Source organism: Dama dama, chromosome 29 (assembly GCF_033118175.1).
Source record: "Dama dama isolate Ldn47 chromosome 29, ASM3311817v1, whole genome shotgun sequence".
Classification (NCBI taxonomy): Eukaryota; Metazoa; Chordata; class Mammalia; order Artiodactyla; family Cervidae; genus Dama; species Dama dama.
The window spans coordinates 39,731,556-39,748,916 of record NC_083709.1 but is presented as its reverse complement, the minus strand read 5'-3'; the positions used below and the strand labels follow the sequence as shown (position 1 = coordinate 39,748,916).

The 17,361-nt window shown below is 37.2% G+C and overlaps 1 protein-coding gene across 8 annotated transcripts in view; it reads right to left on the bottom strand.

Annotated features, from left to right (window-relative positions):
• Window positions 1–17,361, bottom strand: part of MPDZ (multiple PDZ domain crumbs cell polarity complex component) — a 162,177-nt gene that overhangs the window by 42,836 nt on the left and 101,980 nt on the right. For 7 of the 8 annotated variants that reach the window (XM_061132568.1, XM_061132561.1, XM_061132564.1 and 4 more), the window contains 4 exons: window positions 14,832–14,936; window positions 10,541–10,633; window positions 3,726–3,903; window positions 832–942 (listed from right to left, as the gene is read on the bottom strand). In XM_061132568.1, the coding sequence (XP_060988551.1) occupies window positions 832–942; window positions 3,726–3,903; window positions 10,541–10,633; window positions 14,832–14,936 (487 nt within the window). The remainder of the gene's footprint in view (window positions 1–831; window positions 943–3,725; window positions 3,904–10,540; window positions 10,634–14,831; window positions 14,937–17,361) is intronic. The other variant, XM_061132565.1, reaches the window with a different exon arrangement.

The following is a 17,361-nucleotide window of genomic DNA, read 5'->3' as shown; positions in this document are numbered from 1 at the left end:
ATGTTTAAGAGCTACTGCACAGGGGAAAAAAATTTTTTTTTTCCACTGAGGCATAAAGAAGATATAGAAAAAATAGTTTTAAACTACTGGCATAATGTTCATCTTTGGCAACCTATCAAATATACAAAGCTTCTCTTAGTATCTTCATCAACAACATGCACTGGATGTGCTTAGATTTCTAAAATATTTTTAAAGCCATTTCACTTGTAATAACCAACAGTAAAATGGATTAATAGGTCTCTGTCTACCAGGGGCTACACAGTGATGAGAGCTATTCAGTGATGGTGGCTGGGAAACAGCAGGTATGAAATTCTGAGTATATAAACGTACAGCTTAAACAAACAAACAAAAAAATCCATCATATGCAAAGTTAATGTCCACTAAGATAGACAGATGCATTAAAGACCATGCACAGGAAATCACAGATTGCATACTAGAAATTCTGAATTTATAAAGAAAATGAACTCTCTCTAATTTCTCAGAGACCTGACTAGACATCACAGACTATCAACCTGAATAACTCCACCACATCCTTCTTAACAACTTACATATTTTATGACTATAGTGAAATGATTATCCATCTAGATGCCTATGGGCCACCAGTGAATCCTACTTCTATGTGTTTTCAACAGACTTCAAGTGTCTGTTATACATGGTAGAAGGATTTTCAGGATAACTCAATGGGGGAAAAAAAGCAAAACAAACTTTTTAAAAGTCTCCTGAGATTTCAAGGCTCGATCTCGGGTCCTAGAAACAACTTGGCCCTGGATACGTTAGATACCAAGTTGAACACTGTTGGATACGCCTACCTTGCCCTTTGTTTGCGCTTACCCTTGGTCTGTTTATAATGCTCTGTACCATAAAGACTACAGGGTTGCCTGCTTTCCGAATGGCTTCCACAGCTTGTTCATGGCTTGCATCTCTGAGGTCCATGCCATCCACCTGCAATGGAAGGCCTCAGCTTAACATTTTAAGAAGCTATAGAACAACAGAACAATTTGCTGATTTGGAGTTTTGAGAATCCTGGGTGAGGCTCCTAAAAAATCTTTTTCAGATTCAAAAATAATTGAGACTACTTGTGAGACTCCAGAATTTTTCATCTGTCCAGCAGACGTGTGGTCCCTTGTTTTGGACACAGATTTATGTCTCCAAAAAGCAACTGAAATAATAATCAATTAGAATGAAGGCTCTGCTTCTACTTTCCTTACACTGCCCAGTTGTTCCTTTAAATTGACAAATGACATCATCAGAGAAATAATACAAGGGAACTGCCTAGTAAGCGCTGTTTTCATCATAAAAGTCACTGTACAAATTTTCTTCCCAGTCATCACAGAGCAGTCTGGGAAGTGTGTGTGTGATGCTTTGTGTATTTCTGTTAGGGAAGCTTGAAGTTAAAAACAAAATTCTGATGTACAGAAAAATCAGGTTATGGTAAGGTTCGTTTGGCAAAAGAATCTTTGCAGTAGACATGACACGAGTTGGAAGCCAAGAAATTGTGCTTACTTGTTAGCAAATCTTGTATAAATAGCTTGAGAATGAAAGTTATTTTGGAACTTTTTATTGACCACGGCTTGTCTGGGTGATGATCAGTTCAGCTTACGCACTACATGAACAGGAAGGAAAACAGTCTGAAAGGCCAAATGCTAATCCTGCCAGAAAACTATAGGATACTGGTATACTTTTAACATTTCCAATTGCCAGAGAATGATATATACAATAAAAATAGCAAAATCAGAGTAGACACGATTCTGAAAAATAAAATTATTAGATCTCTGCAAAGAGCCTTACCACCTTTAAAATAATTATACACTGTATTTTATTTTAGATAAAATAAAAGTATCTAAGTATCAGGTTGATACTTAGATGAAATAGCAACATCTCTTTCAGTGCATATTGAAAATGGCTTCTAACATTTTGCAAAATAAAAGTATATATGTTTAGTATATATTTCATTAGTGGGAAAATGTAACAGAAAATTAAATATCTTTGCTCAAGTCCAAAGAACTGTATACTTTTCATGGAATATTTCATAGGTCTCTAGAATGTCAGATTCTTAGCAGAGTCATGTTTGAGAATTCCAAAGAGCACAGAGGCCTAAGGCTTTCTTATTTACTGAAAAAGGACCCTGCACATAACGGCATTCAAGAAACTGCCACTGAGCAGTATTTTAGCACACGGGAAAAAACTTCGTTTCAATTTCAAAGGGGTGTTTAACTCTACTGATACATTAAAACAACATTTTGGTGCAAAGTATGATTAATTCTTTCTCAAAATAATTATAAACATTTCTTAATTTTTCTACTTAGATCAAAAGTATTCAGTAGTCAAGTATTCATAAAATAAATTGACTTGGACAAACTTAAACTAGAAATTTCATGTAGTACTCTAATGAAGAAAGAATTATTTAACATGGGGCTAAAGTATCACTTAAGAGCAAAGACACAGGAAGAGAGAGAAAAAAAACCCATCATTCTTCCTTATAAACAGTCAGAAGAAGAAAAAGAAACAGCAGACAGAGCCCTTGCTTTCTCTCAAGTCTCAATCTTCTGTCAGTTCCCAGTATACATATACTTTAAACAATAGATCAACACCCACAATGTTCACGTTGTGGCTGATTTTACCACCTCCCTCTACACAATTAAGGCATCTTAGTGTGTAAGTTATATGGACTTAGAAAATGAGAGACAATCACTTGTACAAAGGAAAAATAACGGTTGCTATAGTAACAAAGTGATTGGTTGGTTTTTGTTTGGAAGTTGTCTCTCTTAACTGACTCTCTACCTCCTGACAACCTAGCAAATCTGGGTCAGGATTTGCTGACTTCCTCTACACATTTACTAAAACTATGCTTATGTTAATCAAATAATTCATCACACTATTCTGAAGTGACCTGATTACTTGTCAGGTCTGTCCCACTTGACAGGCAGGCTGGATGTTTTATTTACTGTGGGATGCCCAGAGCCTGTTATAGCACCTGGAATGCAACAGTTGCTCTAGGAATACTTGTTGAGTAAATGATGAGTGACTTGTGAGAAGAGTAGATATAAAATATTAAACTTAGCTTTGAATGAAGGGATTAGATATAATTTGACCAAATGCTTCTCTCTCACATATAATGAGATGTGTACATACATGCACATGTGTACATACCAATGCACACGTGCATACTCATACACACAGCCCTCAGTGATGAGTGGGGAATGGGCAGAGCAATGATATGGAGGAAAAGCCAAACTTGGGTTGGTGGGGGTGGTGGGGAGACCTTTCTATAAAAGGTAATGAGGATATTAGCATAAAAAACTACCAAGAAGACTCATTTAAAAAAATCTTATCCAACAACATTTAGGTATTTCCTGAAATAAAGTCTTATTTGAGTGTTCAACTGTGATGTATACATTTTGTGTGTGTACACATACTTTAAACAATTTAATTATTCCCCGAGAAATCTGCTTTGTTTTTTTAACTGAACTTAGTAATTTATCTCAGCACAAACATTTTTTAAAACAGTTGGTTATACCTCCAAACACCTATCAATATATATATATAATTTGTCATCATATACTGAAGATAAAAATTATGGATGAAAACAAAGAAATAAGAAAGAAATTCTTTAACAACAAACATATTTTACTCGAGTGTTGAGTCAGTGTAAAGATGATGATTCCCTTGGTAAAGAGGATGGCCCAGGTGAGTAATTTTAGCACAGAAAGCTAAGTGGAGGGTACCTCTACTATTCTATCTCCAGGTTTCAGGGTTCCATTTTTGCCAGCTGGACTATCTTCAAGAACATGTTTGATGAAAATGCCCCTCATCACTTCACCATTGCTTAGACGACTCCCCATCCCTCGTCCACCAACAATGCTGATGCCCAAGGATTTGCTTGGTTCTCGCCAAAGTTCAACCCTATAAAAAATAAAGAAAATTTTAAAGTCTCATAAGAAAGTACAAGGAGAAAGCCTCGTAAAGTTGGGTTTGGCAATGATTTCTTGGCTATAACACCAAAGGCACAGGCAGCAAATTAAAAATGGACAAATTGGGCGTCAGCAAAAGTAAAATCTTTTTTTTCATTGAAAAGTACCATCAAATGAGTAAAACAGCAACCCAAAGAAAGGGAAAATATTTGCAAACCACAAATCTTATAAGGGATGAACATCCAGAATATACATAGAACCCCTAAAACTCAATGATAACAACAAAAGAAAACAATCAAAATTGGGCAAAGAACTTGACTAGATATTTCTCTGGGGATGACAGACAAATGTCCTGTAAGCACATAAAAAGTTGCTCAATATCACTAACCATTAGGTGAATCAACACTGCTATGAGCCCACGTGCTGCCACTACTGAAGCCCGTGCACCTAGAGGCCACGCTCTGCAACAAGAGAGGCCACTGCAAGGAGAAGCCCACACACCGCGTCTGGCAAGCAGCCCCCACTTGCTGTAATTAGACAAAGCCCACGCGCAGCAATGAAGACCCAGGGCAACAACAAAAAACCCCCTCACACTCAGTAAGGTGGCTAATGCAAAAAAAAAAAAAAAAAAACAGAAAATAAGTTGGGCAGGGAGAAATTGTACAAATTATGGAGAAATTAGAAGCCTTGTGCACTGTTCGTACCCATGTGAAATGTTACAGCTGCTATGGAAAAACAGTATAGAAATTCCTCAAAATAAAAATAGAATTAACATATGATCTGGCAATTCCACTCCTGGGTACATACCCAAAAGAATTCAAAGCAAGGTCTTGAAGACATACATGTATAGTATGTTCACAGAAATATTATCCAGAATTCACAATAAAATATTATTCCCAAGCCAAAAGGTAGAAGCAACCCAAGTGCCAATGAATAGATGAATGAATCAACAAAAGGCATATAAATACAAAAGAATAATATTCAGCCTTAAAAAGGAAGGAAATTCTGATACATGCTAAGACATAGATCATCTTTGAGAACACTATGCTAAATGAAATAAAGGACAAATTCTATATGATTCCACTTATACAATGTACCTAGAATAGTCAAATTCACAGAGACTAATGGAGAACAGTGGTTGCTAGATGATGCAAGGAGGGGGAAATATATTTAGTGGGTACAGAGTTTCAGTTTCGCCAGATCAAAAAAGTTCCAGAGATGAAGGTGAATGGCGGTAATGATTACAAAGCAAAGTGAACACACTTTATGCCACTAACCTACAAGATTAAAAGTGGTTCAAATGGCTAAAAACAATAATAATACTAAAAACATTTTTAAAAATTCAAAGGAATAAGATATAAGTTTTGTAAATATCATTTGCTCAATTTGTTAAGGTTTTACCAATAGTAAGACAAAAATCACTATAAATTACTTTTCCAATTAAGTGTTTTATAGGGTCTGATAAGTACTATTAATAATATAATTCTGAAACTGATCTGTTACAAGTTAATATTAGGCTCATACTCCAGACTGTGGCACAAACGGATATAAAAGGACCATTTTCCAGGGGCCCTAATACTGCAGACATTAAAAAATTCAGCTACTCTCAAACAGATGGTAGCTTCTAAGCTTAGCAACCCAGTTAAGAGAGAGAACGTTTCTGTATATACTGAAGGAGCAGCTTACCTCTGCAACAGTCTGCCTCGCCAACACAGACCTAGAAACTAACAGTCAGGGCATGAAGAGTGGTTGCTAACACAATCCTCCGTGATCTGAGCCCATCAGCATCTCCAAACACATCCTCCTCAGCTCTCCACTCTCCTCTTTCCACTCCGGCTACCACATCCTCTTGCTGTTGCTGAGCTTCATCTCCCGCCCTGGGGCCTTGGCGCTTGCTACTGCCTCTGCCCTAAATGTGCTTCCTCCACCTACGTAATAAGCACATGAACTCATACCTAATACCTGTAGAGAGCGGTCAGAACCATGGATGAACTGAAAGTACATGTCTTATGAAAAGGCCGGGATACAAGGATAAGGTGATTAGCAGCAAGGTGTTTGGCCAAGATGTAGGGGCTCAGATGACTGGAAGCAAACAGGGTACCAAGTAGAAAGTTCAAAGACAGGTAATGAGACTCTGCATTCTACTCTAAGTTGCAGGAAGGGAGGCGATGCTGGACATCAGACAGGAGAAGAAAGCTTGGTCCAGCATACCCTCAACCTTGACATGTGACGTGCTCCCAGAGGAAACCAAAGGCTGGAGGTAAGACTCCCGGGTGCGGAGGGAGGTCCTGGTAAGAAAAGACTGGGGTAAAAAAGCACCTCAGTCAAGTGAGAGGAGGGACAACTGGTCACAGGAGGCAGGTGAGGAAATATTTCTTTTCTCTGGTCAGCACTTTTTTTTGTTTTTATTAGAAATCTAAGACCTAGAGGTCTGTGGTTTAGTTTAAAAGGATCTCACTATGATTCTTTATCTTAACAAATCTGTGAGAAAAGCTTAAACTAGTTAAAATTCTTTTCATCACTTTCTTTCATTCTAGGAATTCTGTGAAAGACAAGAACCAATTTCTTTTGATTTCTAAGGTAAAACAGCAAAGTAGTAAAGTCAGTAGAGTCAGCCACTGTCTTTAATACTTAAGAATCCAGAATATAGGTGGGACTCATTCCCTCTTCTTTTAAAAATGAAAAAAATAAAAGCATGAAAGAAAATGTCTCATAGATTCTTAGTAGTTGATATATGTTAGAGAATGGTTCTCATGATTCTCTGAACACTAAAAATGGCAGTCGCAGCAAAAACTCATTAAAGGCTTATGTACTCAGCCTTATTCTCCAAGTGAGTTCCATATACTTTGATTTTATTTTCAAGTCACTCCTGTGAGGTGGATGCTCTTGTCACTGTGTTTTACAAACGGAAGAGGCACAGAGGTTAACCAGCCTTTGGATACCAGTACCCCGTGCCTCCTCAGGATGTAGCATAGACAGCAAAGTGGTATTAGATCCAGTCCTAAGAGGAAATGCTGTAATTCTTCAAAACATCAGAGCAGATAACCAAAAACAGAGCTGCCAAAATGACCCCAGCACTGAGGAACCAACCCAGGATTCATGAAGCAGAACACGGTCAACATTCCATGTTAAGAAGAAAATAGCAAGAAAAAAGAAAGAAAGTGAAGTCGCTCAGTCGTGTCTGACTCTTTGCGACCCCATGGACTGTAGCCTACCAGGTTCCTCCCTCCATGGGATTCTCCAGGCAAGAGTACTGGAGGGGTTGCCAAAGAAAATAAGAAACCCATAAAAGAAAAATTGTACAGAACATGTGCAGAGCTGGTTTTACAGAAAATGTCAGCCTTTCTGGAGAACACAGATTTTCAAAAAGTGAAATTAATAAAAATCAAAGTAAAATAGAGCTCTCAGGCCAGGTTGCCTGAACTCTGAACCAAGATTTTCTGGGCTCAATTCCTGCCCTTCTGCTACTTAACAACTGAGTGACCCTCTTTTACTTCCTTAGTCTCTCTTTTCCTTTTCTCAGCTGGAAAATGGATCAAACAAGAGCCCCAACATCAGAGAGCTGCTGTGAGGATTAAATTCATGAATGTATGTCATGGGCAAAACAAAGTTTTACAACTTAGTAAAGCAATCAATAAATCTGATTACTCTTATGATGATGATGATAACTATGATTACTGAAGTAATGTCAACAAGGTATAATACTCAATTCATATGACAAATGAGCAAACCTGTACACCAGCACCTCAATCTATCACGCTTACACATTGTTTGCTAAGAGTAACTGGGCTCAATGTACCATATTCTACCCACTGGGTTGATAAAAGCATTTTTAAAGATGATCATATGATGTGGTAACAAGGATATGGGGGGGGGGAGCTCTCATATGTTGGAAATAAAAGTAAAAATTGGTATAGCCACCTTAAAAAGCAATTTGACAACTTCTAGTAAATAATAGAATTAAATCTACAAGTCAGCAATTTTCCTTTGGAATACATATCTAGACAAATTCTCCAAATGTGTAAGAAAATATACTTACTGCACAGGATTATTATAATAATTAACTGTAAACTATTCAAATATCAATCTGAAAATAAACTGAGCCATTTTCATATACTGAAAGGCACTGCCACAAGTAAACTGAATGAATTAGATACGTTTGTATCCACATGATAGTGTACAGAGACATTCATTTAAGAGTAAGCAAGCTGGAAAATGATACATACAGTATGATATAATCCTGCACATGAAAATCACATGCAAAATAAAAGTGTAACACAGGTTATTTACAAATTTTTCTTGACTGCATGAAAGAATGTCCAGCAGGTTTCTAATGCTGTAAAGCATATTCATGACATTTGCTCCTTATTTACTAAAAGCTCTAATTGTTTTGGTAAGCTTCCTCATGAACTTCTATGAACTTCTCCCCTAAAAAAAACTGAGGGAGTCCATATGGTTAGTGAGGGCAGATTATCTTGTTTAAGATTTACAGAATCTGTAGACATACTCTCTCAGTAAACTAGTTACCACCATTAGAGACATCACTTAGCGTGATGTGAAGGTTAAAATTGAGAATAAAAGTATAAAATCTTCTGGTCCAGAAGTTGTACCCAATTTCTCTTCATAAGAAAATTTCATAATCATTCCTGTGCTCAACATCTTTCACCTGCTCTGGTATGAATAATAACGAGGAAGACGCTGATGACTGCTGAGACCAACCACTGACTGAGTCTTCACTGTGTACCAAGCGTTGTACTAAGGACTTTAAGTCCATTATGATATTAAGTTCTCTCCCAAATGTTAAAGGTTCTACTTTTTTTATTTTTAAATTAAAAATGTAATTACTCTTTCAAAACTGTTTTATTTAAGTGAAGTATAGTGACACAGTACAGTGATTCAGTATTTTTACAGATTAACTCCATTAGAAATTATTACAAGATTATGGCCATAATCCCCTGGGCTATACAGTATGTCTGTGTTACTTATTATTTTACACATAGTAGTTTATATCTCTTAATCTCTCACCCCTAATTTGCCCCTCCTGCCTTTTCTCTCCCCTTTGGTAACCACTAGTTTGTTTTCTATATCTGTGAGTCTGTCTCTGTCTCGTATATACATTGGTTTATTTTTTAGAGCCCACATATATGTCACAAAATACAGGATTTCTCTATCTGACTTATTTCACCCTGCAAAATAGCCTCTAGGTCTATCCATGCTGCTGCCAATGGAAGAATATCACTATTTTATGACTGAGTAATAATATTCCATTGTATGTATGTGTGTATATACATGTATTTCCATCTAGTATTTATAATTCCATCTATATTTATAATTCCATCTAACATACTTCTGCCTCTATCTTCAAATAAACAAAAAACCTAACATCTTATAACTGGAGTAGGAAATGGCAACCTACTCCAGTATTCTTGCCTGGAAAATTCCATGGACAGAGGAGCCTGGCAGGCTACAGTCCACGGGGATGCAAAGAGTTAGACATGACCAAGCGACTGAGCACACAACATCTTAAAATATTTTTTCTGCTACAAATCTAGCACTTCTATTCTCAATGTGGGCAATAATGTAGAAAGACTTTGATTTTTTTAAAGCAGTCTGAATAATTTTTAAAAAATTCAAATCAAAAAGTCATTTTATTTGGCTGGAGATGCTGTTTCTTATGAAAGCAACATAAAAGGTTTCCGATACTTTGAACATGACTCAACCTAGAAAATGTTTAAAGGTGATGCAGCCTTAAGTTCATTTATGAGCTAGGCAAATCATCAAACTGTATTACACATCAGAAGAGTAGATATTTTTCTATCTTGAGAATTTTATTTATTCACTGTAGAATAAATAGTTAATAAATATGTAAAAGGCACCTCTCTGACAGTCAACTTTAAATCTGTTCAGAGAAAGTGTCCATTGATTATATTTTACTCTTAAAGCAAAATATCTTACATTTTTCTTTCATTATTTTGTGTCTCTCTACACCTTGTCTAAATCAATACATAGTAGCTTCCTTAAAGGCAGGATTTATGTCTTACACTTCCCTGTTATTTTTCAAAACTATCTGCCTCTCATCTTGTCAATAATGAGAACTCAGTAAATTCCTACTAAACTGAATTTTCTACTCAGAACAGGAAAATACACCTTAGTGATATACAGAGGTATATATGAGTAGACTTAGGAAAGTCATCATTCCTATTATAAATGAAAGTCATTCTAGAAAGACCATGGATTAGAATAACCACAGCCTATGATAAGATGCTCACACACACGTTTTGAATACATGTGTTTGAATATCTACTTTCTACAAATACTGGAAAAATTTCAAGTTAACATTTGGTGGTTTGCCTAAGATAAACTCTAAAGAACATATTCCAACTACCTATGCATAATTTTCTCTAGTCAATTTTATTTAGTCCCTACTATGTGCCAAATCCTCAAGTACATATTAGTGTTAACCCTGTGTGACACATACTATCTTCTCCACTGTGGCCAAAGAGAAATGGACAGTGAGTGATATTAAACAGCTTGCTCAAAGTCACAGTAGCAAGCTGTAATCTAGTACTTGAAACCACCCCTCTCTATCTTTAAACCCTGAGTAGGCAGAAGACAGAAATAGTCCTTACCGCCGAGGCTGATTCCAGTTGCTGTAGGCTGCATTTTGAAGGTCACTTTCTTCCCCCTCTCCTTCTTCTCGCTCGGGTAGCTCTGGAATGTCTCTGGTAAAGAGTCAGACAGTGAGTACTCCACAATCCTAGTAAAACCACACAGGCTGTCTTCTAGGTACTTTAGTACTGGTTTTGCTAAAAATACAGAACTGTTTCATATTTTCACCACACTTGGCTAACAAGCATATAATATTTTACATTAAAGGGAAAATAAAACCTGATTACATAAAATAAAAACCTCTTTCTGGAATCAATCTACTATACCTGAACTTCCCAGGTGGCATACTGGTAAAGAATCTGCCTGCCAAGACAGGAGATTTGGGTTCGATCCCTCAGTTGGAAAGATACCCTGGAGAAGGGAATGGCAACCCACTCCAGTATTCTTGCCTGGGAAATCCTTGGACAGAGGAGCCCGGGTGGCTACAGTCCACGGGGTCACAAAGAGTCAGACACAAATGAATGACTGAGTACACAGCACTATAAATGAGTCAGGAGATATAGCAGAACACAAAGTGTCTTGTCTAGTCTTTTTCTTCCCTAATGAAACATGGACAAAGGAAGGAAGGGAATGAAAAGAAAGGGGAAATGCCAGAATTTTTAAGAACAACTATTCAACAACTATTTCCTAAATTTTTCCCATGTGTGAGAAGGTAGACACCCCATGTGTGTTATAAGCTTGTACAGTCCCACTGGATCCCTGGCCTGACAGAGTTGAACATCAAGTATGCCAGGAGTGCAGTATCTCTACCTCCTCAGGATGGACCAATGCTTTCCCTTCACCTTTTGAAGACAGATGGAAGATGCTTATGGTCTGATTCTGCCCATCCAAAGGAGCCAGCCACAGTGTTCTTACGGGAAGCAGTTTACAGGCACTTGAGTCCAAGGTCAGTTGTCAATTTCTACAGGAATTCAGATTTTGCCAAATGCCAAGCATGTAACAAAATGTGTCCAATCTCTTAACTGACTATAACTGTAAAATAATAATCTTGTCCAAAAATATTTGGTTTTTACCAAAGGTACACTTTGCATCAATAAATGGTATTGTCAGGACAACAAAGAATGGTTAATCAATTATGGCATGGTCTTATGCTGTTAAGAAAAATTGGATTTCTAAAGAAATATATTCTTCTTAAAATAGAGGAAGCTTTAAAAACTCTAATTCAATAAATACTTGTAGCTGATACTTACAGAAATTGAAAAAAATCTGAAGATAGCATATGTTCAAATTATATCCATTCTCCCCCAACAGGAATACTGAACTCTGTCAAATTATATCATCTTCAGACCTTGAGATCAGAAGTCATCTAATCTAATAATCCATCTGTGCTTGAATGTGTTTCCCAACATTTCTGCCAAACAACTGTCCCAGCTCTCCCAGAAAATCTCACTCTTTCTTTGACCTGAAAGTTAGATCTTTGCTTTTCATCTGTCAGAGGGAAATCCACCTGCCTGTGGTTCCTACCTATCGGTCGTGTGACGGAATTCTCCTTCTGTGATTGAGGAAGGAGACTCGGGATGAGGCTGGGCTCGCAGAGACTAAGCCTGACTGTGGGACAGGACTGTCAGGAATGGAGCCAAAGAAAGATTTTCAAAATGATGTTAAGAAGTTGACTGAGAATGAAATAGTCTGAGTGAACCTCAATCTGAAAGGTGCAAGACAGTGGGGGGAAGCAGAGCCCAACCCTCTGGAAATACCACTGGGGAGAATATGACAGAAAAAGCGGGTACAGAATACAGAGAGGAATGGGAAGTAAGAAAGAGTCCTTCTCTAATATATCCAGTTATTACCCTAAAGCCCAGGCAGGGGGAGCTGCTCAGATGCAGTCACACAGATCGCATCATAAGCTCCTGGCTTGTGAGCTATAAGATGACAAATACTTGGAGTCTTAGACAAAAAGCCCCATTCTCTTCAGATGACTGTCCAATCTTGAACTATTTCACTAACCCAGATACGTTCCTATAAATGTGCTGATTATTCTTTATCCATCCTCAGGCGGGGTTTACGGGACTCAAGCAGTGTGCGCCTCAGCAGAATGAACCTGTTCTGTGTCCCCACACTCACTCAGCCAAGAATCAATTAGACTTCTCGGCACTCCTGTTTGATTGTTGAACATCAAGTAAGTTTCTGTCAACTATAACAAGTAACACTCTTTATATGTGCATTAAGATGGCCAGAAACTGGCACAAAGTCACACAGTAAAGGAACAGAGATGAGACTTGAACTGGGCCAGTTTACTCTAAAACCTGAGCTCTTAAACTCCATGCTACACTGCCCCACATTTTTATACAGGGCTAGGGCAATTCTTTTTTGGATCCAACGATTAACAACGTGGAGCCCGACCATTTGCATTTAACCTTGATTCTTCCACCCATTAGTTATGAAACTTGAGTAAGTAACTTAATCTCTCTGGTGCTGATTCCTCCTGCATGCTTAAAGAGAAATCTGTTACTCAGTTGTTAATATAACTGAAAAAAATACAGGCCCACAGCTGAAAATGTATTGTGCATTCCTTTTGGGATAGCAATTTGACATTATTTCTCTCCCTGTTCTGAACTCAGCAGCAGCATCAAAATCTAGTTTCTGCCTTTCCTAAGGGAGGAAAACAGGATGCAGACAGATTTTGTTTTGAGCATCCTTATATTAACAGAAAATACACTTTTTTGCAGGGAAAGTTATTCACAGCATTGACAGCTCAGGCCCTTTTCCTTTATGTGCTAGGAGAGAACCAACATGCTGAAAGCGGCTTTTTTGTTTTAATGTTAACATTTTGAGTGCTTTTAAGGCCTCAGAATTTCATAAGAATATCATGTTATCTTGTCATATTCTCTAATTAAGCCATGTGAAATGGTATTTCAGAGGGACACTGGAATTACTGCATCTAGCTTTTTAATAGGAAGTACCAGGTAGCTGTAATCAATTCATGTCATTAGCCCTAAGATGGAAATTCTAGAGAGAAGTATGGCTGAGCTTTGCAAAGGGTGGAATGAATACTCTTTTTCCCATAAAATTCAAGGGGCCCTTCGGGCCATGACATTCCTTCCCTTTATTAAACACATAACAAACCTTTCCTTCTTTAACACTGTCTGCATAGCTGTAGCCACATACAATTTGCAGAGGGAAGAGTGATGTGATGTTATAATGCCTGCAGAGTCACTGGACACCAGAGTGTTATGGGTTGTTAGAACTTTTGTGAACAGACCTCAGAATGTTTGCAAAGCTATTTCTTCTTTATAGCATGCTTAAGGAGAAATCTGCTACTCAGCTGCTAATGTAACTGGGAAGAAACAGGCCCATAGCTGAAAATGTATAGTGTATTCTTTCCAGAAAAGCAATTTGACATTATTTCTCTCCTTGTGCTAAACTCAGCAGCAACATCAAAATCTAGTTCTTCTCTTTCCTAAGGGAGGAAAAAACTATATTTCCTGTATTATTCAAAGGTCCTCAATACACTGTGTATAAAGAGGCTTTAAAAAGCCAAACATTCTATTACCTAACCTGTACATACACAAAGACGTTCAGCTCAACATACTCCAAAAGAGTAGAAATATAACCATTAAAATGTTTGTAAAGTAATTAGCCTCCAACTAAAAAAAAAAAAAAAAGAATGGTCAAAAAAAATGTTTGTGAATCTGTATGTACGTTAATGAGTAAATAAATAGTTTGAAAATGTTTATGACAGAGAAAAGTGATACAATACCATACAAATTGTAGGTTCCAGGGAGTGAGTGAAACCATAGTCATATCTGAGGTAAATGCCCCAAAACTCAGTAAGCTGACGGTGGTATATGGACTGATACAACTGAAGACAGTTTTAATTTCTTGCTTTGATTTTTCATATTTTTCCCAAATTTCCCACAATATGTGATCACTCCTTAAGTACTATGGGTTGCTGTTGTTTGGTTGCTAACGCACGTCCAGCTCTTTTGTGACCCCATGGACTGTTGCCCGCCAGGTTCCTCTGCCCACGGGCCTTCCCAGGCAAGAACACTGGAGCAGGTTGCCATTTCCTTCTCCAGGGGATCTTTCCAACCCAGGGATCGAACTTGCATCTCCTGTTTGGTAGGTGGATTCTTTACCACGGAGTCACTAGGGAAGCCCAGTAATATGGGAAAGGGGGGTGATTTTTTTTTTTAAATCTTGAAAGAGAGAAAAAGAATTCAGTCTTTTTCCTCGCTAGGCCTCCCTGACACTGGATTCAAAACTCTTCTTTATAACTTTCTGTATGGATCATTCCCATAGCAGACTTACCTGCCAGTGTAAGAAGCAAAAATATCCAGTGCCATTATTCCTCCAGATTGCTGCCCCAAGCTTATTTTGAACTCTTCCAAATATTCTGCAGGTACATACGTAATTCTGGAACAAGACACAATCCATGAAAGCAAAGCTCTGCCTGTTCGGAGAATCTTCCAAAATATGAAATAAACTTATTTTGTCCCCTCATCTCTACTTTTTCACACAACTCATTTAAATCAGCTTACTCAGTAGAGACTCTAAACTTCAAAACAATCAAGTATTCTATAGGGAATAAAAACAACAGAAATTAAAAATTTAAAGGCTGCTGATAATTATCTGTTTACCAATAATCATATGGGGGAGGAAAACAGCATAATATATATTTCCAAATGAGAAGACTAACAGCAATTTTTTTTTTTACATTAAAGAGATCTAGAAATCCTTAGATAAGTAATTTTCAGTAATAACATTTATTTTCTCCAAAGATTTTTGGGTGCCTTAGCAGAAGCAAACAGGGTAAACTCTACTAAAACACTGGGCATTCAAAATTACATTCTCCCATAAAACACAAGTAATTATGGACATTAACAAATACTATCAGTAATCATACTCCTAAGTATTAACTGTTAAGTCTGAGTTAAACCATTATCAGTGCAGAGAAAGATCCTCTTACTAATGTGTAGCAATGTCTATGTTCATTTTGGTTTCAGAGAAAAAGCCTGACACTTGAATGGTCACATACTAATTCAACAAGTGCTGGCTGGCTGAACGCCTATAATGAGGAAGGCACTGAGCAAGTTGCTGACTATAGTTATAATGCTTAGAAATGACATCTGAAAATTCAAGTTTACTGCTGTCCTAAGAGGCTACACAATTGATACACCTGTTGAAGCAGTCTGTTCTGGATCCGCAAACTCATACATGGTATGGCGAGTGAAAGAAAGGACTTCAAGTCATTTCAGGATATTTGTGGAAAGAAACAAAAGCATGTATCAAAAATGTGCAACACAAAAATCATGAAGACTATTATGCTGGCTAAACATAGCTTACACATGAAGATAGTAAGTATCAAAATCTTAGTACTGGAGGGCAAAGATAAAGGCTTACCTTTCATATTATAAAAACATAATATAATAATAGAAGTATACTAATGGCATAATTTAATCAGTGAGGAGGATATATAATATATACTGGTGATTCCATAAAAGGCATTCACTCTGTGAGGTTGCTTAGGTTTGGAGTCAGAGGACAGAGTTCTGTTACTTCTCTGGAGTGTTCTGGTACAGTAAATCACCCACTAATGGATCTCCATATCCCCAATCACAAAACAATGTTACTTTTGTTGAGGTTATTGTAAGTCAAGAAGCGCAACACACATGTAAAACCATGTTCTAACAGAGCCATCAGCCAGCTTGGCCCCCACATCCATTCATTCTGGCAGAAGCCAGCACCCTTATGACACTTTGTGACACTTTCACAACATAATTCAGTGATTTAGGACTAGTGTGGGTGAGAGAGCTGTATTCTAATTCTGGCCCTACTTTACTTATTCATCTACAAAAACACTGCTTCCACAGTGTAACAAAAATATATTGAATAGCAAATCTGCATGTATCCCTTCAAAAATAATGAGTCAAAAATGCAGAACACATTATACTTGGAAAGAAGACTGTCTTTTATACAAAGAAAAATAAATACAAAGATAAATTTGAAAAGTCTATTCAAGAAAATTATTTCTGAATTATATCTGAAAATTATTTCTGAAGGTTCAGTAAAGGTAAAACTCATATAAATAAAACCTTAAGAAAAAAAAAGCTAGGTGAGGTAAAAAGGCTAGAACACAAGAAAAATAAGAATACTCAGTTCAAAGTATTTAATTTTTTAATTAAATACTAGTTTGGTTTGAGAAGGAAAAGATGTGTCTATCTGAGACACTGTTGAAAATGAATTCTTCTCTGTATTTGTTCAAAGGTGTTAAGGTTTACTAAGGAAGACTTTTAGAAATATTTTTCTGATATTTTGGGGGAAGTGAGAAAGAAAGCAGTGTTCACATATTTAGCCCAATACAGACAGCAGGGGCACTGGAACAAGCATCCCACAGTGCATTAACCCATGCACAGAAATTATAATACATGCCTGTGTCACACAGCCGTACAAAACCTCCAGACACCAACCAAGAACACCAAAACACACACTGAACTGCATAAACACATTAAAACAGCTTCTCTGAGAGTAGTGTTAAAAATTCTCAAAGGCAAAAACTAACCTTAGGTTATACATGGAGTACAAGAAAACAGAACAGCATTAGTGATGCTGAAATGTGACTGTTACTAATCCAGAGGTGATCGCCCCCTAACAAAAGAGCTAGAAAGCTTCAGTAGTAGGAAAACATGATTTTCAAATGAGTTCACAATCACCAGTGCAATGTGAAAATGTAACCATCTCATAGCTCTGTTGGAAATATGCTCTTATATAAAGAATAAAAAAAAAAGGAAAATGTATATACACTGAATCTCTCTCTGGATCTAACCCCACATAGGGATGT